Source organism: Lingula anatina, chromosome 4 (assembly GCF_051362555.1).
Source record: "Lingula anatina isolate TDL-2025a chromosome 4, LinAna3.0, whole genome shotgun sequence".
Lineage (NCBI taxonomy): Eukaryota > Metazoa > Brachiopoda > Lingulata > Lingulida > Lingulidae > Lingula > Lingula anatina.
The window spans coordinates 19,053,489-19,072,353 of record NC_141770.1 but is presented as its reverse complement, the minus strand read 5'-3'; the positions used below and the strand labels follow the sequence as shown (position 1 = coordinate 19,072,353).

Genomic DNA, 18,865 nt, shown 5'->3' with positions numbered 1-18,865 from the left:
AGAAACACACGGATATAAAAACTATGAGGCTATTTATTTTAAATTTTTTTCTCATATTTTGAAAAATTATCAATTTGATAACGACACGAAGATTCAACCCCTTGAGTTTTACTATAGATATATCTCGGTTGAATTTCCAAGTTCCGAAAAAAAAAATAGTGTCAAGAATGTGCTTTATAGTGGCTTGCTAAGGTTTACTTAATAACGTAGTTTTGAAATATAATGTTGACAAATTTCAAATAAAAACATTAAAATGTATGATATCACGATGATGGTATCACTGTATTTTATTACTGTCACAGTCCTGCTAACACTGTGGTTCATTAAACTTCCATACTACCTCATGGTTAAAAAAATCAACGATTTTATAATTAACAATATTCTTTATCCATTTATTTGAAAGTTAGCAGCCAATTTATATAATATCAACGGACATTTATTATCGTTTTCCATGGGAAAGAAGTTGTGTAACGTTGCTGCCACGTGAACATCCGGGTGTCTATGGTAAGGTGCTCTCAGTCATTCCATCTGGGTAGGTAATACTGTAGTTAGGTGGGCATGAAGGTTTAGGACAACATTTCCCTGGGCGTGGCTGGAGGTTGCATACATCTGGTAACTGCCACTGAGGGCACCTGGTGGAAGAAAAATAATTTCTTTCATACATTTTGTATAAATCATTACCAAAGATGGTACAAGAGGACTGCACGCCAAAAAAAATGGAAGATCCAGAAAACAGGGGCAAGGGCCAAGTGCCTCAGATACTTTCGTAGATATCCTCTCCACCCTCTCCACCCCTTCTCCTTCTACACAGTAAAAGCGGTATTTCACGCGGAACGAAATAACTACAGTAAAATAGCCCTCTTCGGTTTTTGCCTCTCTTAGCACAGCCATTTTCGTCCTTGTAACCCAACCACCCACTCACCCACAGCACAATACGTGGTGCCTCGATATGAAACCGGGCAGCTTTTGTGTTTTTAATCTCCAAATACTTAAAAAATCAATTAAGCTAATAAATAGGCCGAAGACAAGAACTTATTATATCGTACCTTTCCTATAAATTATTATTAAATATCACAATAATAAACGAGTCGCCTTTTGATGTACGCCCTGCTATGAGCTATATTGAAAAATATCAATTTTTACGAGATTACAAATTGTATCGTATTGTTGGGTTCCGTTGCTTCGCTTTCAAAAATTAGAACAGGCGCTCCAAAATCGGAAGACGAAGTTAAAAATTTTATATTGGCCGAGTTCGCCCCAGGTCTAGAATATCCTCGCAGCATTATCTGCAATTAACCTTCCTACGTTTTTAAATGTATTTTGCAATATAATTTTCAATCTGCCCCATGAACAATTTTATTAATCTAGAGTGGGGGAGGGGTGGAAAATCCCCTTGGGCCACATATAACACTATAAATACGAAGGGAATCCCCTTACCATGAAGGCAAATTTAATGTTACTATAAGGAAAGTCCAATGGATTTGTTTTTTAATACATACAATCAACAGAATATTTCTAATATAATTTCTCAAAACAACACCAGAAAGCAAATTAAATTGAATCAACCAGACGGTAAACACCGGCAGGCTTTGGCAATTTCACCATTTTTTTATTTCGAACAGCGTACTTTTGGCGCATGCGCAGTAGACTGAATACTGTGCTCCCACCCACCAACACTTGACAGGATTCGTCAGTGTAAAGACAATCTGTTGGTTTCAGAGATTCAATGGTCCACTAGTTCTGTATGGATGCGAACGTGCACGGCAATACCGCAGCAGGCATACAGTATATGGTGCACCATTTCAGGGATAAAACCAATTAATAATATATGGAGGACCCCCGTCTAATCGCATCAATATCCAATGTTTTTTATAATTTCTTCCAAAACTGAGCCATTTTCTATTCTGATTTTACACATAAAAAAGAACAGGCTTACATAAGGAGGAAGATCTCCATTACGTTTAGTTTCACTTACATTGTATTGCACTCGTAGAAACCCGTGACTCCATCACTGCACGTACAGCTGTATTTGCAGGCGTCATTCCATTTTTCTCCCTCTTTGTAAGTCTTGCCATTGTAGATACAACCAGACGCTAAATATATAATAAATGTACAAAACATAAGAAACATACAAGTGTAAACACTATTGCATTCTATCTTAATCTACTTGTGCATTATGGGTCTCCATGTACAGTGTCCATGAAAGCTGAACACTTAAAACTTTAGATGTTAGTCATCTCGTGTTATTTTACATAAATGGATACTCACTTAGACTTAATCGTTACGAAAGTCTAGTATTAGGTAAAAAAAAAAAAATAAATTAGGCAAAACAGTAATATTTAGTATTACTCTGTTGAAATGTTTGTATACAAAGCTGTCAACTGGCTACAGATAGCCTTTGCACCTTACTGGACTTCTTATAATATGTCGCCTACTTCGTACATGTAAGTCGTGAGGATAGATAATTTAATCATAATAAACCGACAGGCCGGCATGAGAGAGTTTGTCGAAACGTCACGTGGTAAAAAATAGGCCACATTACGTACATGTAAGCACGTATGTACGTAAGACCAAAAGCGCAAACGCGTTTACTGAAAATAGTTCAAAACAACTACGCATATAATAATGCAAAGTCCACAAAACTTGATTTATTAACTAGAGTTAGAGCGCATTCTCAACGAATTAAGCCAGGCTTTACAAAGCCGGTGACCTAAAAATGGCGGACGTACATGAAAGAAAAACCGCCTAATCTTTTAATAGTCTCTCCGCCTCCCCACACGTCGTCCCTACGGGGTACAGTAATTAAATCTCGGCTCCGTTCGCCATGCGGAAGCTACCTGAGAAATATTAAGTGCGCATGCTCATCAGTTAAACTCGTGGTGAAGAAGGCATGGCGGCTGAAGGCGATCGAAGGAAAAAAGTTCTTCTGTTCTATTATCTTTGAAAACAGAGACGAAAAAGGAATAATTTGGCCCGTAGAGCAGCAATGAATCGACTATCTACGGAGATAATATCACCAGAGATATTCACGGAAATATTAATGTTCGGAGCCGAGATTTAATTACTGTACCCCGCAGGGACGACGTGTGGGGAGGCGTGTGAGAGGTGGAGAGACTATTAAAAGATTAGGCGGTTTTTCTTTCATGTACGTCCGCCATTTTTAGGTCACCGGCTTTGTAAAGCCTGGCTTAATTCGTTGAGAATGCGCTCTTAGAACTTGCAAGCTAATACAACGCTGTTCGTTTTTTTTTTCTGCGCCATTGCACAGATAGGAACCTACTGTATGTACAGCGATTTAAAGAATATCCAAAGCAAAACTATCAGTGAACTGACAGAAAATTCTGTTATGGTGATTAGACAAGAGCGGAAAAGAATTCACCATTGACTTACATTGACCAGTGATCACAATACCGCTGCTACTTCCGGTATTTCCAGTGTTTCCTGGGTACCCGCCACCGGAGGAACTGCCGCCTGATATAAAAACACGCTGAGATCAATTGTTTAAATGAATAGTAATTGATAAACTACACATGTAATTTTTTAAAATGGGGTTGCTCTTTCAACATGAGCACAAAACACTAAGAGATAAAAAAAATTAAAAGGCAATGATACCATTTTCCCAACAAATTTTTTGCTATCTTTCGTCATTGGATACAACATATCGAATTGTAATGTTTTAATACAAGCAAAGCAGCTGATATCCAAATCTGTCATAACTATGCAGTCTGCGCCTTTACTACTCAGCCCCAGACTGCAGAAAAACACTGCTATAAATAAAATTTTACTAGAATGAAGATTAAATGTGAAGATTAAAATAATTTTTAAAAATGCTAAAATGCCTTCTAGGCCAAGATTGGGCTAATGTATTTGAAAACCTTGTGTTTCAGTAGCCTGAAGCTTCAAACTTCTAGTCAAATGCCCCTGCTATGTAGCTGCTTACATGTACTTATAAAAGTGGAAATTAATTACAACTCTTACTGGCTGTACTTGTAATGTATGTTGATTGAAAAATTGCCCCCTCTGCCTTAAATTCGTGGGCTATCAATACTTTAAGTAATAGGTGATTAATTTGACGGATAACGTACCACAAAGGTTACACATCTTGGCGCAGTTTTCTTTTGCCCAGGCAGCGTATTGTGTGCAGGCCGAATCGCCATACGCGTCACAGTTTGGTGCCTTGTTTACGCAGCTGGAGACCCCTTACAGAATTCAAACACCACGTGTTTACAGTAAATGCTTAGAAAAAACATTTTGCAGTACAAACACAGGTATATGAACTTATGAAATTTTTTCAATATCAATGCTATATACATGTTTATCATGTACTCACCTAGTACGACAAATGATTACGAACGTAAAAATATCTAATGAGTTTAAACTCCACGTGATGAAGAAAAAAATAGGTTTGTCTACAAATTCATCGACAGAAAACTTACAGAAATTTGTCATACCTAGGCATGGTTTGTGGAATATCTTTTATAGTTTTGTTTGTTGAGGATGGTAAAATTAATGTGAAATACTTAGCGTCAATTTTAGATTCTTAATATAAAATATACAAAAATGACTTCAAAGCTGCAAATACTCACCGCCCGGGGCAGGTAGAGGCGGAGTAGGCGCTGGGGGCACGAGCATACCTCCTGAAACCAATTGAATTTAAGTCACATAATTGGCCTGGGACTGTTATGTGTCGCAAAATTACTTCGTGGTGATTTCATCAATTTTCTCTTCATCTCCATAAACCCGTTTTGAGATCCAAGTTCCATTTTTTTGTCAATGTCGTAATGGAGAAAGAGACTGGCGAGACCGGTAAGACTTGTGTCAGTACGAATGAGAAAATTAGAAGTCGAAAACGGATAAATAGATCGTAATTTTCCCAACGGTTTTGGATAGGATTTATCTTGGTGAGAAAAGGAGAATTGGTGGAATTCTTATGCAAATTAATCTTATTTATTTACATAAAGGTCTGACACGGATTGTATGCTGTTACTTGAAAAATTACCCATCACCAAGAATGTATAAGTATGTTCCAATGTCCGACTGCATATGACCATGCCACGGTGAAAAGAGAAGTTTTGCATCAAATTCATCTCATGATTGGATCAATCAAAAGGGTAAAATATAAAAAAGCAAAATCGGAACTTGGTAAAATAAGACCAATATGTAAACGTGATAATCTTCAACTAAATACATAAGTACAGTAAACAATATAACAAAAGTTACACGTTACCACAAAAGTTACATCTCTTGGCGCAGTTTTCCTTTGCCCAGGCCTCGTAAACTCCAGTGCAGGCATCGTCTCCATAGGCGTCGCAGTTGCTGACTTTGTCTACACAGGTGTTCCCTTGAATTACAAATATACACGGATAAGCAATCACCTTTCATCATTTTTGTGTTTACACAGTGATCACTGCAACTTTTAACTGAGGAGAAAAGGGATTTCTTTGCGTTTCGTGTAAATTTAAAGATGATGAAAACAATTAAGTCGTTTTAGAAAGGGGCTTAACTTGTTTTTTACCGACACATGGAGCTTAACATTTCAACCCTTCATTAATAGCCCTGACATGACTCGCTCTTTGGAGAAAACAAATTAAGTCTTTTTTATAGAAACTTTTAAGAAATCACTTTTTGTCACATTAACCCTGTAACTTTACGATTAATATTTAGTTAATTCGTATGAAATCATATCCTGACCTGCGACTGCAGAAATGACACAGGCTGCACACAATACTGCAAACAACGCACGCTCCATTCTTGCTTATGTTCACTTCTCTCAAATGAACAGAATGGGCTTCTTTATATGATAAATACCACGCATGGTGCAATACACGTCATATCGTTTCAGTACCCTGGATTTCGGAGCAATATTTACCCATTTTTTTAATTGCAGGAAACCTTAGATATAAAAACTAACGGGCAGTGTGGCCATCAGCAGCCAATCAGTGTAGCCCGCCAACTGCAATATACTGATTTCGTCCATAATACGGAGTAGGGAACTGTTCTTGTTCAAAACTGCTCACGCAGAAAATGATAAATAAATAAAAAATGAATAATGTGCGCGCTCAATTTGGAGGAATTGGAAGATGTATCGCAGATAATAATCCTGTTTTGCTTGTTTGTTTTATTGAATACAGCTTTAAACGGCTCATTGGAAGACTATATGAACGGCACGTCAAGTTTCTTGCAGCAGAGATAACCGACACTTCAGGCTCAGGGTACCTTGCATTTGTATGAAGTCTTTTCTGAATGCGAGTGGGCAGCAAAAAAGAGGCGTTTTAAAAGTAAATATAGCCCTACACACGAGGTGTCGTGATGCTTAGGTCACCCTCAGCGAGGTGGGTTATCTTATACCCCGTTTTCCTAATATATGACATCATGACAGTCTCACAGGCTGTTTACCCTGATGTGCAGACTTAGAAAGATCCACTGGCGGTTCATGTTTTCTAGTAGGCTGTTACCCTCTGGCAAAATATGTGAACAGTTGAAGATTTTACCATTTAAGAAAAGCTTGGATAAAAATCGATATGAGTTAATGTTCGAGCGGTTTTCACTTATCGGGGAGTAAGGTTCAAATTGCATGAATGTGCAGATTTGAATACGCAAAACATTGAATATAAAATGTGGTAGTTTTCGTATCCAAAGTCTGATTTGTGCACCACTTAGTGTAGTGTCCTTCCTTTTAACAAAATCAGTGGTAGCAAAAAAAAAAAAAGATAAAATGTTATCAAAATCCTCTTAAAGGAGTTAGAAAATGTACCCCAAAACCGCATTTTCTATGTTTATACATTCTGCAAAGCTACTTACAAACGATAAATCACTTCAAATGAGAGAACCTGATGTCGATATATGCATCTGAAATGTGGCTGGTCAGTTATTCAGAACTGCATTACTTTATTAGAAATTGCATAAAACAGGGAAACCATGTGCAGTGCCGGGTCGAGCAATGATTCATGAGTAGGATAAAAAATGCAAATTTTTTTAGGAAAATTTCATTTGGCGTGAAAATCCCGAATAGGACTCAGTTGATGTGTCAAGCATATCTTGTCTAACAGTACAGGTTACCAGAGACTGTTAGAACGTGTACGGTGTTCCAGATCGCATTAGCATATAGAAGATCTACACTATTGAAGAGGGCTTTTTATTTTCTGAGTGTGTAGCTGAGAAATTTGTAAAACTGTATTATTAACTCTCATCTGTTTATTTCAACTCATCACTAGCAAATTGTAAGCACTAGCAAATCGACAAACATAACTTGTCATTCTCAATGTTATGGGTATACTTATTGCAATCTTGAGCAATACTATCGATTGATTGACATGTCTCGCAAATGAACATGGAATACTATTCTCAACTATTTTCAAGCATCTTTTCTCTGTGTCTGTTCTCCAAGTGCAAGCAGCTGCAGTTGGTATCCCGTGGACATACGGGTGTCTATGGTAAGGTGCTCTCGGACATCCCTGGTGGGTAGTTAATACTATAGTTAGGTGGGCACGAAGGTTTAGGACAACATTTCCCTGGACGCGGCTGGAGGGAACAAACCTCTGGTAACTGCCATTGGGGGCACCTGTAGAGACAGAAAGATATAAGTTATGCTTTGAAAGATGCACAAAATGAGCGCAAGTCCCAAGTCCTAAAACCGTTCATGTCCCACATGTTTAATTTTTGTCTGTTTTTAGTGTCTTTCGTATTTGGAACAAACTATTGAATTCCACAAATAAAAAAGATTCCATCACTGCTACCCCACAAATTTGTACGTAGGGAAGGCATTTGGTTCTTTCGCAAACCGATACGTGGCTTATGATTTCCAGTATGCTTGAATCGCACAATATAATATTACCCCACATTTCCCACAAATCCTCATTCTCTATTAATAATTATTGACTTTAACTTTTCGCCAATAAGGATCTTTACTTTTACGTGGTCCAACATTGTTGTAGGTAGTGCACTCGGAAAAGTTATTACCAGACATGTTTTAAGTTTGGCTTCAAATAAGTAAAGAACGAATTTTCATCATTCATACATGTTGATAGGAGACGACAATGCGATTTTGTCAAATGCTGTATAACATTGATGAAAACCACTTTGGCTTACATGGCACTACACGTGTACAGGCCTGTAGCCCCATTCGTGCAGGTGCAACTGTACTTGCATCCATCTTTCCACGTTTCTCCCTGTTTGTATGTCTGGCCATTATAGAGACAGCCGGATGCTGAAGAGGAATTTAAAAAATATGCTTAATATAAAACAAATACCAACGAAAACTAATGATTATAAATTCCCAGTATTTTTTTCGCTACAATCTAGATACAGAATATAGAAGTCGAAAAGCAAACCCAGAAAAAGATGCGCCTCATTTGAAAATACCGTTGCGTTAAACTAAATTTTTTGATTGCTAAATTTTAATAAAATGAAGACCTTATATATGAATACTGAGCAAGTCAGTGCAACATGTACAGTAACAGTTTATCTTTGTAATGCACTACCTTAAACCTACCATAGCGTTAGCCATCGAAGAGAGCAAAACAAACTTACTCTGGCCGGTAATGACTCCGGTTCCAGACCCAGTTTGTCCTCCAGGAACTGGGTAGGTCCCACCAGATCCTGTTCCGGTACCAGTGCTGCTCCCACCTGGAACCGGGTAGGTTCCACCAGTTCCGGTTCCGGTACCAGTGCTGCTCCCACCTGGAACCGGGTAGGTTCCACCAGTTCCGGTGCCAGTGCTGCTCCCACCTGGAACCGGGTAGGTTCCACCAGTTCCGGTATTAGTGCCACCGGGTACTGGATAAGTTCCACCATTTCCAGTGCTGCTTCCTCCCGGAATAATGAGGTTCCCGCTTCCTGTTCCAGTCCCTGTGCTAGTACCACCTGGGTAGGTCCCAGTGCCAGTTCCGGTGTTGGTACCGGTGTTAGATCCGGTTATGGTGCCACTTCCGGTTCCGGTGCCTCCTCCAAAGTTGCAAACTGGCTTCTTACAGCAAGAGTCGTTTGGATCTGGTTGCATTGAGCACTGCGGCGGGAAACCAGTAGTATCGTACGTGGGACACCTAAATTAATTAAACAGAAGGAGAAATATCTTAATGCCTACAGAATGTGTTTTTTCTCGTTCCTTTTATGTAAAAAATCTTAATATTGGCAGAATAAAAATAAACGCTATGAGAGTTACACTCCTTTTTTCTGTTTTATTTGCCACATGAGGTTCATTAAGCATTCAAGGGGTGCTGACAGCTGTTCAAATGCATTAGATCTGATTGAAATCGATGTTACAGGTTTCACCTCATAAAAAACTGTTTTTATACTACTACTAATGTGTTAGCTCGAATTATAACAAATCACAAACTAAAACTGCACTACTGCACCTACTTATAGCTTATATCGTTGTAAAATACAACAACGAAGAGCTCACAGTTTAACCGATCATCCTCCATTTCTTCAATTTAACTTGTTACCTGTCTTTGCATCTGTAGAAGCCTGTTGACCCATCTACGCATTCGCAGTTGTATGCACATCCGTCTTGCCACGTCCCGCCGTGTCTATATGTTTGCCCTTTGTATACACACCCGTCTATAGCAAAGATATATTTGAATCATGTTACTGCCTGTATATGAAACTGTTTATATTAGCAAATATTGCATTTGAATTACGCCTAACAAAGAGCAATTATTATAATCGGAAACAGTATTATAGTAATTTATGAGAATCAGCACAATATATAACGAATACGAAAACGACTGACACGAATGTACCAAAAACGTACAACAAATATGAATTAGCATTTCTTCTTGTGTACGAAACCACTTTAATGTGTTCAAAAGGACACATAATATAACCAAGAACATTATCTTTTCTTTGTATAAAGTTTTTTTGATTCCTCAACCATTTGATGATTCTTTTGAAGAAAAAATATTTATATAGTTAAAATATTTAGATAGTAGATAGTTGTGAAAAAAATGAACACAACTTACTGCTCTGAACTTGACCCCCAGTGGAACCACCGGTTGAACCACCTGTTGAGCTGCCAGTTGAACCTCCTGAACCTCCTGTTGAGCCGCCAGTTGAACCACCTGTTTGTGAAGCTTAAATCAATTAAATGCCAAACATGGAAAATATTCAGAGAAATCAACAAAAGTAAGCACAGACGAACAAGAGACCTTAGTGCTACTTCACAAATAGTGAATGTTTGAGTCACGTCAGTGACGCTCATATTTTTGCATAATTCTATTTCCATTATTTTCTCTTATAGAACAATAACTTCCAATATGGAAAATTTTCTAACATGGACACGCTCCATACAGAAATATAAACAATAATTAAAAAGTAAATATTAATTAAAAATAAATCAGTTGTGCAAATCGCACACAAAATGCGTGCGTCATTGGCGTGACTTAAATGTTCCCTTTTTTTGTAGAATGGTCCCTAGCATGGTTAGATTGCATAGCACTACTCATATGCTGAACTTGTCGACTGGTTTATCATTGTACTCGTCAATATACTAATTCATGTTGACGTGCTATTTGCGAGGTTCAACTGTGTACCGAAAAGCTTTTTACCGGAAGTCGCACACATTAACATTGAAATGCATGATGACAACGTATTTTTGTCAGCATTAAATTATTGAAAAACTCAGGCAAAACATGGAATGAGTATCATATAAACATATCGGTATATGTTATATAAGAGCACATACACTTACTTTACAGCACAATGAGCATTTATCATTAATTTCAGACTGTGAACGTATAACAGAATGATCGTATCTGGGCGGGAAGGGGGGGGGGGCGGCGCAAATTACAATTACAATAAATATCAAGTTATATGGTCGTTGTACTTACCGCAAAGGTTACACCTTTTGGCGCAGTTTTCTTTGGCCCATCCCAAATATATTCCTTTGCATGCATCTTCCCCATAAGCGTCACAATTGTTGGCCTTGTTTACGCAGCTGGAGGCCCCTGAAATTTGTAAATCCCACGTGCTTATACTAAATTAATAGTACAGAAAGCCCTTACTTCGATCATGCAGTGCAAAGAGACGTATAGAAGTTAAATAACGTCAAAAATGAAATTATGTCATATATGAAAATCAAACACCCGATTGTTTGGTAAGGACAAATAGGCTTGATCATTCTTACATTATCTTGGAAAACTACAAGTTAAAGAGCACGTGCATCAAATAATTATAATTATAATATCAATAATGATAACAATAATAAGAATCTATTTCGGTACAATTTAAATGGCTACTGTATAAAGATAGATTAACTTGAACATAAGTTGAATTTCCAGTAAAATACATGTTAAGGTCACACATATTTAAAGGCGTTTTATAAAATGATACGGTATAACAATACTCACCACCTGGCAGAGGCGGAGTCGGCATAGGAGGCACTGGAACACCTCCTGAAAGCGAAACGATGTAATTAGTGGGCTAGCCAGCTGTCTCACAATTTCAAACATTCTGTGCCATCGTGATTTTTGAGTTTCTTCTGAATATTCTGAATGTTTTGCTACTCAGAAAATCATTTACAAAGCATTAAGAAGTACACTGTAAAAACAGTGTTTAGCTCTGAGACACATTTCTTAGCGCCTGTTTTGTCTCATTTTTTCCACGCGTTTAGCACCTAAGCACGTTTAGCCTATTAACATGTTACACGCTTTGACGTGCTTGACGCCTAATAAATGTAGGGTGTATTTGTTTAACTTTAAGGTTGTATCGTTTTCAACTGTTTCAGTTACTCTCACACACACGCGTGCGCGCGCGCGCGAACTCACGGTCACCTTTAACTGCTATAATTATCTCTATCTATAACAGGGTACCGTGAACTGTCAACATAGTTGATCCACACCATCATTTTTTACAGCGGGACTTATTCATCCTTGTGTTAGCTGACCTTGCGAGGAAGTTAATTGGAATATATTTCTGAAAAACAAGTTAGGAAATTTCACTAGTTTACTAAAGACACGAAACAACTATCATTTTTACTTTAAAACATTTTTTTCATATTTTGATAAAATGCGTTAAGGTATTGAAGTTCATTTATTTTTTCCGGAAGTAATGAACAATAGAACATCAGGATGATGGTGGGGTATTCATTATAATGGTTTTTTAAGCTTTCATCACATGCTGGTTATTTTGGTAACGATACTCCGAATATTTTTCAAATCGCACAGTTCTAGTCGATGACTAACCCAAGCCCATTTTGGAATTAACCGCTAACTGTAGTTCATACAGCATAAGACGTGTTTTGGTGATTAATAAAAAAAGTTTTCAAAACATTAAATAATGTTTTTCCAGAATGTTATAAAACGCTTATAAAACTGCAAGGGCATCATTTTGCATGGAGTTAAAAACACCCATAACGTTACCATGACGTTATTCTATACCATCACCATCATGTAACCAGCTGATAACGTCGTGAAAACGTTATTTGTTATTTGGATTATTACTTTATAGGTCTATTTTAAATAATCACACGTTACTGCAAGGAATGACACAACGCGTTCGAGCAGGCTGCTTCTCGCCCCCAACAGCCCCATATGTTTACAAGGGGAAGTGTTAAGCAAAATTGTTGAGTCGTGTAATAAACTTGTTATGGGATCGTATATATGGGACTGTGAAGCATTTTTTTTTCTGTGACGAGCTTGAAAAGCTAAACATGTTGTTAAGGAATTCCACACCTATAGCAGCTCCATATGTTTAGCAGCCTCACGCGCTTAGCAGAGGAAGTGCTTAGCCAATGTGCTTAGCTTGTGATAGACTTGTTATAGAATCATATGCCGGTGAAGCTAAACAGATAGCTAAACGTGTAACAATGCCAACGTGTCTAGCTTTTTCTTCTGTGAAACGTTTGAAAAGCTATACGCGTTTAGCATTTACACAGATTTCTAAATGCGTATAGGTGCCTAACGTGTGTTGCATGTATTTAAATGCTAAACACTGTTTTTACAGTGTACTATATAAAAACAGCTTGAAATAATTTTTGTCAATTTAAGTTGTTTTTCTTTGTATCTTAAGTTCATGACACTGAATTAACAAAAAAGCACAATATTGTTTCTAACAAAAAACAAAAGTAATACAAATTTTTTCATTACCACAAAAATTACATCTCTTGGCGCAGTTTTCTTTTGCCCAGGCTTCATAAATCCCTGTGCAAGCATCGTCACCATAGGCGGCGCAGTTGGAGGCCTTGTCGGCGCAGGTGGACGACCCCCCTATAAATAAATAAATATATATATATATATATATAAGTGTTGTGTTGCAGCCGTGTTCACTGGAACATATACGGCACTATCAGCAGCTGTTTTATTCCAGATACACCATTCACCACTAAATTCCGCCAAGCGCTTTCATTGTGCCAAATATCAAAATGCAAATATCTAAATAACCGACAATAGAGACAGTGTCAATATTTATGAGAAAAAAATAAGTGAATAAAGTTTGTGGCATTTTGCAAAAATGTGGACGAATACTCACTGCGTTACAAAAAAAAACAGTATCAAGATATGCCAAAATAGTCCATTTTCAGTGTGATATACTGTATCTTAGACCTTCAATTATGATGCTGTCATTGATCAATCGGAGCTCCTGTTCCTGATTTCAAGCCCGATATTCATTTATCTTGCAGTCAAATATTTCATCAGATATATTGATTCTTGAATCTCAGACATATTCATTTAAATCAAAAAGTGCACTGTTGTTAAAAAAAAGCAAAAGTGTCACATTCTGAAAGTGTATTTGTTATGGTATATTTCATGGAGAGCAGTTTTAAATGTGACATGAGCAGATGAGTGACGATAGCGCTGATATTCAATCATATTAACAATGCATCTTATAGTACGTTGCATTTACTTTGAGGTACTAATTATGTAATAATATGCATAATCCTCAGTATTCAAAACAACGGCAACTGGATCTAATTACAATGAGACCTCATTCACATAAGGCAACTGCTGATGGTCGGTAATGTCTGGGCTGAGAGACAAGGTAAAGGAAGTATGCCTGTTAATACCTAACAAGTCGTGAGGAGTGGACATGTCAAAAACAAGTAGATATGGTGAACTTTTGGCCTTATACAGCACATGTTGCTTCCCACAGAGTGTCCTTCTTTCACCTTGCAAAAACCGCCATTATTTAAAATCTGCGGGCTTAACACCCACCCCATTCTCACCCCGATCTCCGGGTTCTACACTTATGCCATTTTATCATACTTGAAATTGCTCTTGTCTTGTTCTTAGTGACTTATCTGTATTTAATTCGGTGCCAACGTTCTTGACAGTCGTGGCTTCTATTGCATTTTATCTGTTAGTATGAATTTGAAAACCCAAACTGAATGAGATCTAGATATTAATTCAAATTGAAGAAGAATTTATAAACACACGTTTATCGTTTAAAAAGCCGGTTAAATCGGTCTAGACTACAGTAAAGCTTTTTATTCCAGCGGTGACGCATTAGTGAACGTAATCTTAGGTGTGTTTGAACTTCTTAAATAGGCCAAACCTGTTTTGATAATCTGGACACAGGTAGCATTCATCTAAGCTATCGTTATTAGAATAATTTTATGTACGTTCGGTCAATATGAGATACATTCTCGGTATTACTTTTATAATTAAAAGATTGAATTTTTTTACACAATGGTTTACCACAATGACAATAGAAGATAATAACAGAGTAAACGTATTGATCAATTTCTTAATTTCAGTGTTTGAATCTTACGGCGGTGAAACATTGTCAGCAATCTCAGTCAATTGCATCTTGTATGACGAAGGTGCCAGCATGTTACAGAACATGTACGTCTAGCAAGTACAGTGCTTTGCTGCACGATTGATTTTCATTTTGGTTTGATCAGTGATGCAAAATGTCAAAACATGAACCAAAGTGTATTTCTGCTCTGTAAGCAGAAGGGGGGTGGGTGAATATATATATCAAATCGCATGATATTTTATAAAATTTTATAAATGTGCAACACATGTCATGTGTCTGGTTTGTTGCAACCGACTGAATATGGTAAGAGATTAGATTATGACATTATGTATTATGTAAAATAATATAAATCTCTGAATGTCTGATGCTAACTCCCATTTTCCAAAACTCCGTGATTATAAGTGTAACTAGAATACAGAAAGCAGTACACTCAGTAATACCTAAAATGTTTTTTTGCTAAAAATACATTGCATATAGGTATTTTGATATCAGAAACGTATGTTGACCATTTGAGTTTGTTAACATCTGGCTTGGTCAAAACTACGGCATGAAAGTTGAATATTGTAAAACACTCTGAAACTTAACCTGATTATACATGCAGAGGAAACGTATTCCACTCCACTGTCATTGTCAATGTTAACAAGATGTGACCGGTTAAAAAATGTCAAAGATTTCGTTTTTAGTTTCTCCAAAAATATCCATTATTTACTAAAGAAGCCTTCAAATATGAAAACTGGCCCTGAAGAGGGACCAACTTTTTTTTTTGGAGGATTTAAAGTGACCTGAAACAAGATGCACAACTAAATTAAGAAATTCATCTTTTAAATAAAATCATAGGGTTATATTGTTGTCCAGTGAAATTCTAATTATACCGTACTCTTAACTTCTAATTGATATATAATCTTTTAGATTTTTAGACCTATTACTTTTTTAAAATCTGTAATCCTGTAGTAAATGCTACACCATTTTGGTCTGGTTTTGAATGAGTGCAATAAACATCAATTCGGTTTTGCCAACCATTCTCGTGCATAATTACGTTCTTGACACCACTCCTTGAGGTTTAATTTAAAAAATCATCAATTAGACCAAAACTATCCAGTGCTTTTAGGAATGTAAAGAGTAATATTCAAAATGAAATAGAAGGCGCAAGATGGTAGCGTATCCAAAAACTGTATGGTCGAAAAAATAAAAGATAACAACATGACACAAATATAATCCACATGTCTGAAAAGCAACCGACGCTATTTTATATATCGCTAAAACCTCTAGAGCAGCAGAAAAAAAACGATCCAAATCAGCACCTTTTTCAAATTTCTGATCTTAAAAATTTGGCTTACTTATTTCCCATCCTGTCCGTAAAGCACAGAAAATATCTGAGCGAATATCATTTTTCGTGAAATAATGTAACAAAGACATAAGTACTCGCTTTATTTACATCTTAAAAAAGAGAAGTGTGCAAATGTTCATGTCACTTCCCTTAGACACGTGATGCGCCTTTAGCAGTGTTTTATATGGAAGTCAGCCTCGTAAAATTGTGAGATCATTAAGGCATTTTCCGGTTTTAACTTGTTCCGCTGTGAACGCGTTTAACGAAGACTGAATTTACACGTGTCGATAAAACCGCTAAACCAATATTATTATCATGAAAAAAAGCGGAATGAAATAAATGTAAAATGGCTTCCATCTTTTATATATAAATACCATGCATTAACTGTCCACTCACCGGTCATCGTCAGGGATAGCCCCTGTCCGTACACACAGCCCACGACGAGGGCAACAAAACACAGTTGTAGCGGCAGCATTTTGGTGCGCTAATTGAGATCAAAGGAATCATTCTGCGTTCTATATACAGGGTATCTATCCTGGGGTCAAATGTCGTCCACTGCACACACGCTGCTGAGATTATCTGTTTGGTCGTACTCGGCGGAAACAGGTGTCATGTCAAGGGAATTATCAGAGGGGAAATTGAAAATAAATTGACAAGTATAGATATATATATAAAACAACAAACTTGAAGAGACAGTATTCTATTTTCGGCACTTTTGTCTTAGAACTGGATACAATACTCGGTAAATGTAGGGAATAATATCAAGTTTTAAAGATTTAGTCTGAAATTAATTAATTGGGAAAGTGGTACTAACCTTCTTTGAAGAAACAGACTGCCAGTGTTTATGGGGCGTTGTGAGGTAAGGCTTAAATTTGATCAAAGGACACCGCCTACATATATATTGCATTTCCAGTGACCCAGTGACAAACGCACAAAAGCAATGTATATTTCACTCCTTAAGACCCAATTACTCCTACGTCTGTCTATTAAATGTAATATGTTGACAAGACGTCCGTTTCTTTGTAAATATAACACTTTATTTAATGTTAAAATGCTGCGATTGAAAACAAATATTACAAAAATCTAAATGGTGGTAAACAAACTAAATCATTCCCTGGGTTACTCTTATAAAATGTGGAAAAGTTCCGAAATATGCTAAGATGAGACGTTTCGGCAAAGATAACGGACAAGCGTGTCAATCGGATTAATCTCCCAATCTGTCTCAGAGTGTCTAAAATTTTACGCCATACTAGTATTTTATAAAGCTATTGCGTTGATCGAAATTGATGCATTCAATAGATCAGTTGTGGAATTCAGAGGTTATGTGTATTGGCCCATTCACAGTTCTTTTCGGCGCGTAGTCTACAGGTACATATTGGATTTATTATTATTATTTTATAACTTCAATTCAAGACTTTTGAGATTTTTTTTACTGCCATCTTTTACTAGTGGGGTTGGGATTTACTGTCATCTTATTTGAATATTACAAAAAAATATCCAGCGATTCGAGGAGACTGCTTCCAAAATTCTGCCACTGTATACGGAGATCACAATAACATGTGCATATTTGGGCATTTTGAAGCACTGTTGTCAAAACAAAAACTTTTTTTGGCTAGTAGAGTTCACAAAACTATCAATAAATTCAGTATTAATCATATATATTTTTGTTGAGTCTAATTTATATTTTTATTCATTATTTTTATGACGGCAATAAAGTCTGAAGTCATACAAATTGAACATCATGAACAAGACCAATGCATTGGTCATATTAAAACACACCTAAATATTTCTTCTTATGCCGATTGCAAACATGGCAATATCAGCAATCTCTAGCATTCTGGGCTTCTTTTGTGGTGAGCGACAGGTATATTGATACTCCAACAGTGACGACAGTACCAATTTAAATGGCCCCAGGGCGCGCGCCCTTCCTGCCAGTGAATAGATTCTGCCACATATCTCTGATGGCGCCACTGGTATAATTGCTTCCAGGACGGTACTGAACCTGGTCTATGACTCAATAAACTTCTGATTTCGTGGACAAGTTGTTGAAATTGAGCTCAATGGTGGATTTGCCGCTGTGTTTCAATAGGCCAAGTTATTACGTTGCCAATCTCTTGAAAAATACCGGGAAATTTTTATATTGTAAGGGTTTATTATCATCCGGATGCTTGAAATACATTTTTTCTGCATCTAATTATTCAATTATGCATCTACCTTTGTGCTGATTTAAAACTATAAAGAATCTCCTCAAAAGTATAAAATATCAGCGTTTATGTATCTCGTTTCTATGTTTGAGGATAGGCAACTCTAAGCTTTTATCGGCACATTTAACACATTTCTATTTAGAGGAGAGATAACAATCGCCATGGGACGTACATGTTACTTCATCCCTGGACGAGATTTTATCACAGAAATTAGCATAGTTGACAACAAGTGTAAGGGCTGCATCTCCTTGCCGTCATTTTGTTATTTTATTATTGAGTTATGAGCCCCTATAATAACAGTTTTTCATTAAACAAGGTATTTTTTTGCTTTATCAACGATAAATGTCTGAACTAAGGCTTTTAAGAAAAATCGATGGCAGGGTTTTGATGATGTTATTAAATTGTCGTTCAAACGGTGTTCGTGGGTGCTAAGGTGAAGGAAAAATTTGAGAAATAGATTTTTCCATTTTTACCCCCAAACCGGAATTATGGCGTCTTCCGTAAGGTGAAGTGTAAATGTTATTTAATTAAGTCACTGAGCACTGGAGATTTACCTGTTATCTCAAAGTACGTACATGTATGTAAGGAAGTAAATACGGATTTTTGGCAAACGCCTACAGTATTCTTAAGTCATTTTCAAAAA

General features: G+C 36.9%; 2 protein-coding genes across 8 annotated transcripts in view; both read right to left on the bottom strand.

The window, feature by feature from the left end:
* Positions 1 to 378: 378 nt before the first annotated feature.
* Positions 379 to 5,799, bottom strand: LOC147762541 (uncharacterized). Its single transcript, XM_087010335.1, has 7 exons — positions 5,692 to 5,799; positions 5,228 to 5,341; positions 4,587 to 4,637; positions 4,086 to 4,199; positions 3,391 to 3,471; positions 1,976 to 2,093; positions 379 to 632 (listed from the first exon to the last, which is right to left on the bottom strand). Exons 1-7 carry the CDS (start codon positions 5,747 to 5,749, stop codon positions 500 to 502), a joined length of 669 nt encoding a protein of 222 aa, XP_086866461.1. The 5' UTR covers positions 5,750 to 5,799; the 3' UTR covers positions 379 to 499.
* A 1,377-nt stretch (positions 5,800 to 7,176) lies between these two features.
* The window catches only part of LOC106176982 (uncharacterized), a 46,747-nt gene continuing 35,058 nt past the window's right edge, over positions 7,177 to 18,865 (bottom strand). For 6 of the 7 annotated variants that reach the window (XM_087011142.1, XM_087011135.1, XM_087011138.1 and 3 more), the window contains 7 exons: positions 11,346 to 11,390; positions 10,827 to 10,943; positions 9,960 to 10,058; positions 9,444 to 9,558; positions 8,530 to 9,041; positions 8,089 to 8,206; positions 7,177 to 7,561 (listed from right to left, as the gene is read on the bottom strand). In XM_087011142.1, coding sequence (XP_086867268.1) covers positions 7,429 to 7,561; positions 8,089 to 8,206; positions 8,530 to 9,041; positions 9,444 to 9,558; positions 9,960 to 10,058; positions 10,827 to 10,943; positions 11,346 to 11,390 — 1,139 coding nt within the window. In that variant the 3' untranslated portion in view covers positions 7,177 to 7,428. The remainder of the gene's footprint in view (positions 7,562 to 8,088; positions 8,207 to 8,529; positions 9,042 to 9,443; positions 9,559 to 9,959; positions 10,059 to 10,826; positions 10,944 to 11,345; positions 11,391 to 18,865) is intronic. The other variant, XM_087011136.1, reaches the window with a different exon arrangement.